The sequence below is a fragment of the Eptatretus burgeri genome, chromosome 4 (assembly GCF_056783735.1).
Source record: "Eptatretus burgeri isolate ZD-2024b chromosome 4, Ebu_testis_v1, whole genome shotgun sequence".
NCBI classification, from domain to species: Eukaryota; Metazoa; Chordata; class Myxini; order Myxiniformes; family Myxinidae; genus Eptatretus; species Eptatretus burgeri.
The window spans coordinates 28,949,860-28,963,559 of record NC_140964.1 but is presented as its reverse complement, the minus strand read 5'-3'; the positions used below and the strand labels follow the sequence as shown (position 1 = coordinate 28,963,559).

General features: G+C 45.0%; 1 protein-coding gene across 2 annotated transcripts in view; it reads left to right on the top strand.

Annotated features, from left to right (window-relative positions):
- Positions 1 to 13,700, top strand: part of LOC147027704 (SHC-transforming protein 1-like) — a 91,247-nt gene that overhangs the window by 9,961 nt on the left and 67,586 nt on the right. The window contains exons 1-2 of one of the 2 annotated variants that reach the window (XM_085877246.1): positions 1,181 to 1,898; positions 3,982 to 4,131. In XM_085877246.1, the coding sequence (XP_085733372.1) occupies positions 1,404 to 1,898; positions 3,982 to 4,131 (645 nt within the window). In that variant the 5' untranslated portion in view covers positions 1,181 to 1,403. Of the gene's footprint in view, positions 1 to 1,180; positions 1,899 to 3,981; positions 4,132 to 13,700 lie in introns of those variants that run through there. The other variant, XM_085877247.1, reaches the window with a different exon arrangement.

Sequence of the window (13,700 nt, the reverse complement as noted above, 5' to 3'; positions counted from 1 at the left end):
GCACACTCTGAAGGAAAGTCCTGCCTGACGTACACACCAGAATCACAATTTAGAAGATCAACGATCAAACCCAGACGAGACAGGCACATAGCTGAAAGACTGATATGCTACTTTTGAGCTATCCTGTCAGTCTGCTCACACAAAAGCCCTGAGAGGTAAACTGGGCGAGTCTGCGGAATCCCACATCCAAAGCCAAATTGAGTTAAGTTCATTTTAGTCATAATTCAAGGTCAGTAAGTACACCCTTGGTGTTACCAGCAGTTTTGAGGCTGTTATTGACATTTAGGCTGGCAGGATGGCCTCTGGGTATGCACACTTGCCTCGAAGCTGTCGAGCCTGGGTTTGAATCCCGACCCAGCTATAAACTGCCATCCTGGTGTTTCACAGGCAGGGTGATTCATCAGTGATTGTGCCATCTCTCGGATGGACGTTAAATGGGAGACCCGTCTGCCAGCATTGGTTTGTGGACGTTGACGATCTCAAGATGTCTTTCTCAAAGAGTAGTCAAGCTATCGCTGGCACCTTGAATAAATTCCAAACTCCTGCCCTGACCAGCAGAAGGCGTCATGCACCCTCAGCCAATGATGCTACCCCGCAGCCTTGCGCTGCATACGAATGGAGGAGTATGGAATCAATCTTGTCCTCATGGTCTTTTGTGGCCATGGGCCGTTTGGTCGTCCTCAGGAAAAACCAGACAAGACCCGGTGCCTACATTTTGTGTACTCTCAGATGATGTAATGGTATTCCCACTGAAAATTTAGAATCACGTCATTTACACACGGTAGATGTCACCGTTAATTCAGCGAGGCCTCGATTACACGACTACCCGCACAGCCGGCTCAGTGTGCCATGGTCATGTCACTGGTAATTGTTTGAACGTACTCATTGGAATACCGGAGTGATCTATGCCAGACATTTGCTTTCACTTTTCTCCCTCCATTGTGTATTTTTATTTCTTATTGTAAACTACCAGCTTGGCATGAGACGTGACAGTCGCACAGCTGGTACAAAACCTGGCATGGATCTTCAGGTTGACCGGACTGGGCTTCATGATTAAACCAAGCCCGGGCTCCTAGAGATCCGGACGCTTGGGAAGGGAGGGGGTCTGATGGGAAGCGACAAGAAATGTCATGAGAAAGGGAGTCGAGTAAGAATAAGGAATCTGAGAGTGTACTGATGGTGGGGGTTGCTGGTACAGAAACAGGGGGGCTTATTAATAGGCTAGTCATCCGGGGGAGAGCGGGTGTCTTCCAATGAGCGTGGGTGGCTCTGGATGAACCGAACATCCGAGCAGAGAGAACAGGGTGTGGGCAGAGAGACGGACAGCTGTGCTTATTCTTTCCTCATCATCGCGTGAGCTGCGCCATTCCCGGTGCGCATGGACCCTAGGTGCATGGTAGATCATGCTGGCGGGTCCCAAATACACGCGCATTCGGAGCTTCGCTTCGGACGGGTCTCCTCCGCCGGATGTAGACCAGGAGAACGTCTGCGAATCCTGCATGAGAGACTGCTCCTTTTCCGAGTCCACGGAATCCCATGTGGCCCTGGAGCAGGATCAGGAGGAAGGAGAAGGAATAGGAGAAGGAGGTGAAGAAGAGGAGGGGAACCGAAGCAATAGTGCAACGGTTTTCCGACGGAGACCTTCTTCCCTGCGCCGGTCCATCTCTGAACCACATTTACCGCAGCCTGTCCTCCTGTCGCAGACTTCACACGGGGCTTGCGCCGAAGACTCGGATGATGAATCGACCACTCTGTGTTCCTTCCTCCCATGGCTCTCGGCATTAGGTGGGGGCAGGTTCAGCCTTCGCACACTTGTCAAGGATTTGGCAAGCTTCTCCCGTCTCGCCACATCCGATGGAGCTACTTCGAGCTGCGCATCTTCCCCCGGCGGGACGCAGGTCAGACCCAGATCCACAGCCAGACCTTTTCAAGAGATTGTTCATTAACCCCATTTCCACTTGTAATTAACCAAACCGAGCCCAATCAAGGCTGGTATAGTTAACGCACAGACCTGTGATCATGCCCGGTGGGCACCCACCTTTCCCGCGTTTTTGTAACAAGATTATTTGGTTGCACTGTCCCGACTCATCACTGACGGTTCTGCTAATGATTTTGGCGCCTCTGGCAGGTCGATCCGAGCCAGTCTGAAGGGCTCTGTGCATGCTGTGAAGCATTCGCGTACAGAATGGGAGCATGGCACCGAATAGCAGCGTTTTGTTCTTGGAAGGCATCAAATACAAGTTACTGGACATCCTCTGCTGCAAGGCACAGTTAATGATGTGTATAATAAATGTGAAATATGGGAACCAGAACACTCCAATGATGCACGCATTTTCGCGAATTTTCGCACATTTCGGGCCAATATTCCATTTCAAAAGACTCCCGTCACTGTTGGCCACAAGTGTACAATGTGGGTATAAATATAGTGTTTGCAGAGACAGCCAGCTTAATGTTCCCTTTCAAAAGGCTCCTGTCGCTGTTGATTCCAAGCATACAACATGGGTAGAAATATAGTGTTTTCTCGAGACAGCCAGCTTAATATTCCCTTTTGTTGTGCTTGTGTAGAACATCAGGTCAGGTCAGGTACGGGAGCATGCGCGTGTAGAATATAAATGACAGTTTGTGGTTGGATCCCATTTTGCTGGGATCATAGACTAGACTGGATAAGATCTTCATCATCCTTCTGTGGATAGAATGCGCAAATGATTGTTTGTTCCTTGATCGACCCAACGGCTGAGGACTCAACACGTTTCACTGAATCTGTGCATATATCGTCAAGGCAAGGATTTGGAATTTGGCCGGGGTACCCAACCCGCACAATGACCTGCCCATTTCAAATGGCATGTTCACATCTTTAATGTCCATCAGCCAAGTGCTGGCAGGCAGAATGGCCAACTTGATGTCGACTCGGGAAGGGCGGTGTACTTTGTGATGTGACGACCTGCCTCGAAAATTCGGTCATGTCCTGAATGATATAACGAAGTCCCGATTAAATTGCTCAAAGATGAATGCATCACTTTCTGAGTTTTCACTTCAGTCCTCTTGTGACTGGTTTTATGAACAAATGTGAATTGACAATGTTGCACCATTTTGGTCTTTCTTAGTCTTTAACCTTTAACCCCCAAATGCCTACAACAGCTTTGACTGGATACTTCCAATAATATTTACGGACCGTATGAAAGGATAGAGCACAGACAAATAACGCAGGGAAGGCAATGCTCAACCACCTAGTGCAACCCTTGCCAAGAAACTGATTCAGCAGCACCACGCTCTGTATAAGAGGATGGTACATCAGAATCAAAATCGATAATAGTTTCATGATAGGTGATCTGTTGAAAAACAACGTGGTGTGTGTTCAAGTACAGTCAACGTCTTCAGTATAGAGCACAGAAAGCAAAGTTTATGAATGACCAGACAACTTGGCAATGGTTAGCCATCACATGGCGCTGAATATATTATCCTGAGTGGTTTTCCTGCCAAACATATTGTGTATATATATATATATATATATATATATATATATATATAACCGCACGTGCTCGAGCTCAACATCGCTATGGGAAAAATAGAAAATAATTTCATCCCACATCAGCCGTTCGTGCAGCCTTGTTGTTGCAGAGATGAAGAACCTTTTGTCCCATGTGCCTTTGTTAAACCTTCTTTTGGCCAAATATTGATCATTATTACCAATTGCACCTCTGCGTGACCAACAGATATTTTCATAGAGACAGATTGGATCCAAAAAGGTAGGGAATTGATCCTTAGCACAATGTTACCACGAGATGGATTTTGAGTTGGGTATAGGTGGAGGATTAAACCAGAAAACATTGACAGTAATGAGACTAAATCGAAGCTGCGTTTGCCTTGTGCGGTATGTAACCTTAATATGTTGGAAGAGCTGGAAGTGTTTTGGCAGCGTTGTTGGTTGCATGAAATATTTAAGTGTCCCACCATCCTTTGTTCCCCCTGTTCGTTCTATAGGATGGGAGCCGTTACACGGGAAGTGGCCGTGGATTTGGAGATCCTGCGGAAGACTGGAACCGTAGTGGAAGTTTTATTAACAAGCCGACACGTGGCTGGCTGCACCCCGATGAGCTAGTGCTGGGACCGGGTGTTCTCTACAATGTGCGGGTAAAGTCACCTCTACATTTGTTACCTTATTAATCCGCTTGCAATTTTCGACAATGCAGGTGCAACCAGTTTCTTTTCATAACTTTTATAGTTAAGATTATGAAAGACGATGAGATGGTTGCTTGGAGTTTGTTCAAATAGTCAATATCCAGGATATTGTTCGCATATATACGATTGGGATCAAATTTGTTTTCAGGGGATTAATTTTATCACCAGAGGGTATTTGGGTAGGAGACGCAGCAAGTAACTAGAACGTCACTCGGTGGAGCGCATACCTCCACCAGGCTGAACCGTTTACATTTTGTATCCCACCGATAGGCCGGATCTGCATCCGGACCTTAACCAAAATGTAATCGGCTGAACTTCCCAAATCATCCACAAAGTTGCGTCATTATCCATCGACAACGTTTTAAAATATAGTGCCCTTTGTTTTGCCTCAATTGTTTTGGCCCTATTAGTGGGGTCACAAACCTGAAGTGTCAGACACTCACTGTAAAAAGCAGTATTTCAACATTTTCTACTAGTTTGGGGTCTGAAGAGCAGATTTAATTACATGTGCCAATTCTCATCACCCCCCCCCCCGTACTGCTTGAAGGGGGGACCATGTGGGTTGCAAGCCTGCCTCAAACAACTCAGATATTTATCATTGAAAAATGTTAATAATGGTTTGAGATTAAAGTCTGTCTGGTCCACAACAATTGTGGAACACATTAACTTTAGGTATACTCACCTATATCCCCCCCATGAGACCTCTCCCCTTGAAGTGGGGGGGGGGATGTTCTCCTGATTCCCAGTCTGGCAACAGCTGTTAAGAAACCCCATGTGTGACACATGAAATAAAATTCATTGATAGATATATCAGTGACCTCAAACATGACCTTCACAATGGTCAGCATGACTTTCCATATGCTAATTCTTAAAAATCTAACATGAAAGTATCAAAATTTAGTTACTAAAAAAGAAATGGATGGTCCATGGAGACCCCACCCTCCAACCAATCGAGCACTGACTGATATATTTCAACAAAAATTCAAAAACAGTTGTAAATTGTTGATTCACATATTACGTACACATGCACCTTAATTCCTCCAATGAATGTATAAGTATTGTCACAAGGACATACCAATGTGGTCGCGAGTATTTAGTGCGAGACTCTCCCTTTACCATCCATTTTTTGTATTTTATTGAGAAGAAAATTACAAAATAACTTTAGTAAGAGATAAATAAAGAACCCTTGCTCAGTGGACACTGAAGAACGAATGTATTTGCAGCATCTTGTACACTTGAGTTGGGCCCAGAGGCAAAAGCACTTCCTGCCTTTGTCTGATGGACATCTCCTTCAGAAACTGCAGATTACATCCACCTCAAAGACCTCCCCAGCCATCCTGCTCGTGGTCCAGATGGGCACTAGTCCATCACCTTCACTCGCCTTCTTCCATCCAAATTGGAGAGGGTCCTGATCCACGATGGCCTGATGACTTGTGGTCTACAGAGCAGCTTGGTATGCTGCCCTCTGAATGTGAAGCCACTATGCATCCTGTGTGGGTGGAACTCTCTCGAGGTTGGTCATTTGGGTCATACATGCTGCAAACCATCCATTCCAGGACAGTTTGGTGTTCTTCGATGGTTTCTGCAAATGGCTGATCTGTGGCACTCTGAAGAGCTTTTGTGGCTTCAGGAATCCTTTTCCAGGTATTCCTCCACATCCGTTTCCTCTTAATTTTTTGGCTCCTCGTAGAATCGCAGCCTGAGATAGCATGAAAGAAGGGAATAGCTCTGGTGCATTGTGGACCAAGAGAGTGACTGTTGGCATTCCCATTCAGGAAGGAGGTGTCTTTGCCTCTTTTGAAGGCCATCCAGTGGTCAACACCTGGGTATATTCAGTCAATAGTAGCCAGGTGAGCAATGGCGATAACCAGGACATCTCTGTCACCAGTCCGGATGAGAAAAGATTGGCATGTCCTCGCAGTGGCCACAAGATGTATGACAATACGCATATCGGTTTCCTCATGGTTGCAGGTATTGATCACGACATCGCCAGGACCAACATGAAAAAACGCTGTCATTTAAGGTCACCAGAAGATGTTTGTCATCATGTTATCTAGCCTTACTTGCTTCCAGAGAGAGGTACTCATACAGTTCTTCCTTATTACTTGAATCAGAGAATAATTGTTTCCAGAGTTGAGGACCACGTGGGACACGTGTGGCACCGAGCACACGCTTGCGAGTTCCTGATGTTGAGCCACTTTTCATTGCTATAGTTTCAGCTTTGATGATGTGCTCAAAATACTTATCCCAAACAATGTGAAGCTCATAGTAGCTACACAGTTGAGATCTCAAGTATGGATAGAACGCAGTGGTAGAAGAGTCATCAAATATGGTGCAAGTTGGCTTTGGAATCAGTGAGTGTATGAGAAGTCCTCCATCAATGACAATAGTTCCAATGTACATCAGAGGAATTGGATGTTCGGCCTTAGTGTCATCTTTGTTCATATATCCCTCTTGAAGAATAATGTGCAGAAGAGCTGCCTTGTCAGAAGAAGGCTTCATTGATGGTAATAGGAGTACTGATTCATGCTCAAAGAACGTCACCAGATTCCCTGTGCAACTTGACAAGGAGCTTATCAAAAAGGGATGAATGATCTTTTGAACATGCCAACTTCTTTGTTTTTGAATCTGTCACTTTATTCTTTGTTTTCTTTGAAGAAAGCAAGTTTGTTCTTTGTGATTAGGGCTCTTACTGGTTGCCTCAAGTTGTGTTTTCTAAAACAGCTGTCCTAAACTCTGTGTACTTAGCTCCACCGATCTGAGGCAACTGCCATACATCATCAGCAAAGGACTTGTTGGTGCAGACATATCCATGCAGGGATGCAAGTTCTTCACCTACATTTTCATATGGGTTCCCATATCATTCAATTGCGCCAGTCATATTGGTGACATGCCTGCAGAAGTGCATTTGATTGACTTGGCCTAATTCGTGATGATGAGGAAGAAGTTCTTGGGTTAGGTGTATTCTTGGCTTTATCACAGTTGTTCATGGGTGTATTCGCGGTTTTCCTGACCTGCTTCTGCATCCCAAGCACTGTGCTTCACATATTCGTGGTCTTTCATGGGATTTTAGATTTTCCCTGATGAATCACGAACTGCTGGGAACCTATCCCCCCTTTTCCCATTGAATCAATGGCCCAATATTCACGGATTAAATATTCACAGCATTTTTCAGGAACATATCCCACACGAATGTCAGGAACTGACAGTATTTTCTTGTGACTGGGAATCGAGCCAGTCCATAGGTTGCACAAAAGGTCAAGCCTCACGTGTCTGAAAACTTGCGCTGCTGCTCTTGCTCGCCCTTTCTCTTTTCAAGTCACCCTCTCATTTGCTCAAGATAATCTGTCATCTGCTCGGAAATCAGAAAACATTACTGCTCTGCATAAAGAAGGTGCAAAAACAGATCCCTACAACTACCGACCAATCAGCCTTCTCCCAATCATCAGCAAGTTCATGGAATCCATCATCGGTTCTGACATTAAATCCTTCCTCTTTTCCAATGGCCTGATTTTCGATCATCAATTTGGTTTCAGACCAGGTCACTCTACCCTGGATATGCTGCTCCTGCTTTCCCAACAATGGATGGAGGTCCTCAATACCAGACATGAAATCCGAGCCGTATCCCTTGACATATCACGTGCTTTTGACACGGTCTGGCACCCTGCCCTGCTCACCAAACTCTCTTCCTATGGTATCCAAAGCAATCTCCACTAATGACTCGCAAACTTCCTCTCCTGTTGCAGTCAATGTGTGGCCCTTAATGGAGTTCTTTCATCCCCTCTTCCTGTCTTGGAAGAGTCCCTCAAGGCAGTGATCTGGGCCCTGTGCTTTTTCTGGTTTTCATCAATGATCTCTCCGACTCTGGAAAATCCTCTTTGTTCATTGCTGATGACTCCACCCTCTGCTGTAGCATGTGTCATCCCTCAGATCAGCGAGCGGCAGCCCCTTCACTCTCTGCAGACCTGGATAAAATCACATGCTGGTCCAACACTTGGAAAATGTCTTTCAATCCTGACAAGTCTCACACTCTCACTAAGTTTATCCAAAAGGACCATCTGGAAAAAACCCCTCATCTACTTCCTCAACAATCTTCTTGAAGAAGTCCTTTCATTCCAACTTCTGGGTCTCACTATCTGCCATGATCTTTCCTGAGAAAGCCACATTTCCAAGCTGGCCTGCAAAGCCAGTCGCTGATTGGGCATCCTCCATCATGCAAGGTTCTTCCTTGGCACACCTGAGCTCCTGAACACATGCAAAGCTTTCATTCCCTGCCTGATGGAGTACTGCTCTGCCCTCTGGGCTGGTGCTCCTGCATCACACCTTTCTCGGCTTCATGCTGTGGAAACCAAGGCATTTCGGATCATTGGTATCTCCCGCGATGATGCTGAGTCTTTTGGTCTCTTACTCTCTCTCACAGCAGGCAGGTCAGTGGTCTTCCTGTCTTCTACTGTCTCCTCTCCAGCCTCCCCCCCCTCTCTGTATGCGATGTGCCCCCCCTCCCCCATATTTCCGCAGGGCGCTCAAGATCCGCCAGCAACCCCCTTCTGCGAAAACTACCAAAATCAAGAATCACTGCTCACCTTCACTCTTTCATCTCTCTTCTTTTCCCACCCTTGGAACAAACTCCCACACTGTCTTTAATCCCACTGTTCCCTCCAGGTATTCAAAACAGCTGTTCACCATCATCTCTTATCTTCCCCCATCCAAAACCATGATCCGTTCTACCCCCCTTCAATCCACCCCAAACCCACCTCATTCAAATTCCCTGTTTTCCTTCCTGAAAGTACCTATAGTGCCATCTTGTTTAGCCCGTGCACCCCGCCCCATCCCTCTCTCTTCTACAGATCTAACGTCTCTGTTCCCCATTGATTTGTGCTTCCCTCTCCCGCCCCTCTTGTCTCCTGCTCCCCTTGTTATACGTTCTGTGTGTTAGCTCTCATACGAGCCACGATATTCTATTTCTAAAAAAAAAAGCCACACCCATAAGAGGGGCGCAACAAAACCAAACACTCCAAGACCGAAACCAAATGCCGAGTGCAAGGCCAGTGAAGCAGCTCGAACAGAACAACCCGAGAGATTCAGGTGGCATATTAAACCATCAGCCAGGAAATAAGAGTCGTTCTACAATTTGAGTCATGTCAAAAAGAAACCTTTAATCAGTAATTTGGTAAAATTGAAATAATTAACCTAAAATCCTCTCTTTCCATCTCACCCTTATTCTGATCACAAAGACTTAATACTTAACTTGATCTGGCAGACTTCACTAAATAATCCAGTCCGAAGTCCGGACCAGAAGTTGTCAAGCAATCTTTAAATCCAATGACATTTCTGAAGTTGAAGGCCTCACAGTGTTTGTGCGCAGCAGTTGAAAATATGGATTGAATGAAGAATGAAGACTATTAAATGAAGGATAAACGTACAGAAAGTGGGCCTCCTAAGATTGATTAGTGCAGTCACGGGGAAGATGAGGATTACAAATGACCCGTGTTCAGACCAGGATTACATAGTCAGCCGAAGGCCGGACAACAACATTGCAAACCATCTACGCAGCATCTGGGACTTACAAAGTATGAAAGGAAATCCACTGGATACACGTAGTGATTGGGAGCATCTGCGTAGGTGGCCTGTTGCAGCTGCTTCACAAATTCAGAGGCCACAGATCACATGCATCCAAGCCAAGGCTGGGCGTTGGGCCTGCTCAAGCAATTTGTCGTGCAGTCTCCATTCTGAGTGGTTCCTTTCAGGCTGGTTCAACTGTGTTACGACAAAAAAAAAAACAGTCTCTTCTTCAGCTCCAGGCATGCGGGCACTGTGACCAGAGAGATGCTGTGCAGGCCCGGCCACGTGCATCTCTTGGGCAGAACACCCTGCGCAGTGCTGCTCCTCTGCTTAAAGCTCCTGGCCAACTCCTTCTGCTTTGTTTTTTATTTCAGCTCTCTCTCTCTCTCTCTCTGTCTCTGTCTCTGTCTCTGTCTCTGTCTCTGTCTCTGTCTCTGTCTCTGTCTCTGTCTCTGTCTCTGTCTCTGTCTCTGTCTCTGTCTCTGTCTCTGTCTCTGTCTCTCTCTCTCTCTCTCTCTCTCTCTCTCTCTCTCTCTCTCTCTCTCTCTCTCTCTCTCTCTCTCTCTCTCTCTCTCTCTCTCTCCCCTCTCTCTCTCTCTAGGGACCACCCCCATCGTAACTTCAGCTCAACAATGAATAATAATCAGCATGACAACCCTTATACAGAACCTACAGAGTAGATTGCTGGGCAATCATCCAATCAGACATCTTGTCCTCAACTCTCACCGATCGGCAACACCTAATCACAGCTTATTCACCTGACACCCAGGTACCAATGCTTCAGTGTCAAAGTGTGCATTTATTTGCCATTAGCCATTCATCCACTTTGCTCCTCAATCAATGTAGCCTCAGATTATTTACTTAGCTTGTATCTGGTCACATGCTGCTGTTTCCACATTTTCTTTACCTCGATAACGTCCAAATTCTATTTTCCATATAACAAGTACTCCTAAATTGCACTTACTAAATGATTATAAGCATAAACAAAGATCACTATTATTCAAAACCTAAAGCAGAACAACATCATTACATCACCAGGAAGTACAAATCATACCACGAACAAGGGTAACATTGTCATCACTGCATCAGTAAAATTGTATAAATACGAAAAACCCATTGACATAACAGTATATTTGAATATAATAATATCCCATGTTTGTGCTCACCGTGCAGAGCATGTATGATCAACTGTTGGGGGCAATCTACATTTGATTTATGCAAACGGGAAGGGAGAAATAAATTGAGGGAATAGCAAAATTTAATGTGTGGTAGGAGGTAGATAAAAATAAAAGGAGTGGGGACAGGAAAGGTTGCATTCATGGGACTTGTGGGTATAAATGGTGTCAACCATCACCCTTTTGCATATGTCAACAACAAAAAGAGCAATTGGGTAGATTGTGGATCCTTGCCAGGACTTATTTTTTTGTGGTGTTCGTGCACTGGTATGTTGCTTAATTAATTATTGACACAACTAGAACTGCCACTTGGTCACTGCTGGCATTGATGACCGGGTGCCAAGACATCCCGCTTTGATCGGACACTTGACCCTGACCCATGAAGTTTATTGTTATTCAGTTGAAGTTAGAACGGGATTAAAATTAATTCAATTCAATTCAAATCAAATGGAATACCAAATACTGCAGATACAGTCCTGCATTGGAGTCATCAGAAGGAACCAAAACAAGCAAAAAGCAAAGATGAAGTCATCAGGTGGAACCTGGATAGGATTCAGGTTTCAGCTGATACTTCTGTACCCTCAAACCCATCCAAGCACAGCCAAGTGAGTCTAATTCAAAAAATAAAAAAATGAAAAAAATACAGATCAAAAATATTTAATAATCCTGGCTGCTGGACCATACATATGATCAGGTTGAAATTTAAAACTTGTATTCGACATCACTACTTGATTATAATTGTTAAGTTTCATGTCGATCGATGAAGCAGTTCAAGAGAACGAGCTCTTTAAAGATTTTTGTTCAATCCAACATGGCTGTCAGACCATATGGCCTATCAATTATTCGTGAGCAACCTGGTATCCCCAATGCTTGGGGAACATGTTTGTGAAGTTTCCCCTCGATCTGTCCAACTATTCTGGAGAATAAGATTGTTAAATATTTTATGATGAATCAAATATGATTGCCAAACCATGTGACCTCTGACATCATAGGTGGGAACATTTTCTTCCTCGTGGATAGCTGGTTAATGCTGTAAAGTTTCACTTCAATCTGTTCAGCAGTTTCAGAGAAGAAGAATTTTGAAGGTTTAAACAAAAAAAGGCTTCTGAACCACATGACTGATGACATCAATTTTTTTTTTTCTGTTGACCAATTTATCACCAACATGACCCTCAAAATTCTTCATATTGATCGGATGTCATGTTCTACGTATGCAATTATGACGTCATAACAAAGGCACCTATGACATCATAAATAATCACACTTATTCCTCATGAGGAGTACTTACCATGTGCCAAGTTTCAATTTTTATCCCCCGCCGTGTGGCAGAAGGGGGATATTGTTGTCACCCGGGTCGTCCGTCCGTCCGTCCGTCCGTCCGTCCAGGCGTCAACATTTATAGCTGTGGGTGCGATAACTCATAAACTGTTCTCCATATCGATTTGAAATTTGGGTCACACATGTACCACCTGAAAAGGAAGAACCCTATTGATTTTGGGCATGGCCGGATCCATGATGGCCGACTGGGGTGGCCATCTTGAAAAAAATGTTTCAATGGTGGGGGATTCCCAATCTCTGATGGGTATATTTTTCCTTGGTGTGGTTGCCAAGATACAGAGGTCCAAAGTTTTCCCTTTTTTCCAACATGGTTGCCACACAACATAACCTATGACATCATAATTATCATTAAAACATTCGACATCAGTAGTCGCTCTTATGCTGAAAATTTCTTCTCAATCTGACAAGCAGTTGCAGAGAAAAACACTAAAGTTCTGTGCAGACTAACAGACAGACAGAAAGACAAACGGACCCAAATGCAATACCCTCTTCTCTTGTGAAGGTAAATATACTGGAGATGGCCTCCAACATCACCTTTCATGTTCACCCCATGTTAGCACAAGAACACCCATCTGAAGGGTGGTGAGATTAGCCTGGTGCAGGGAGGGGCAAAATGGAATTAGCCTGGGATGCTGGTGGGATTAGCTTGGTGATTGATGGGGATCCCAGGTTCAAATTGTCTTGCTGTCTTGTTTTGCTTTGTCTGTTGTCTTTTTTTTTTGTGCACATGATTGAGGCTCATGGATAAGCGAGAGCAGAATGGAAGGGAACAAAATGGAAAGCGAGAAACACCAACAGCAGAGTGGAGGTGAGAGTAACAGTGAGATCAAGGGGAGGAGTAGAAGGACACATGGTGTGAATTATCTGCACACAAGCTGAATGAAACACAGCAAGAAGAGGAAGGGGAAAGTGGGGATGAAACAGGAAAGGAACAAACCAACCAACAACTAACAATTGAAAAGGGGTGAGGGAGAGGGGGGGGGGGAATCACAATAACCTGGAAAAAGGGAGTGCTTGGGAATAGTCATTTGGGGTAGGAAAGATCATGAGTAGGGATGGTAGTGGTGAACAGCTGTCTTGAAGCCCTGGAGCGAAGAATGGGAGTGAACAAACTGGGGAAGTGGGTTCCACAGATGAGAGACGAAAGAGGAACAAATGAGTGGAGGTGAACAGTTAGTCTGGATTTTGAGAGTTTGACAAGAAGAGAGTGACTGGTGGACAGTGTACACCCTGAAGAAACCTTAGAGGAACAGAGCCAAAAGAAGGCAGTGGGTGGAAGACCAAAAAGGAGGTGGTAGAATACAGAGAGGCCGCCGACCTGCCTGTGATGTGAAAGTAACAGGCCTAGACACTCATTTTGAGGGCCTTGCTTTCCAGGAGAAAGGCAAGGCATGAAGCAGGGGAGCCAGCCCAAAGGGGAGAGCAGTACTCCATTAAGATGTGATT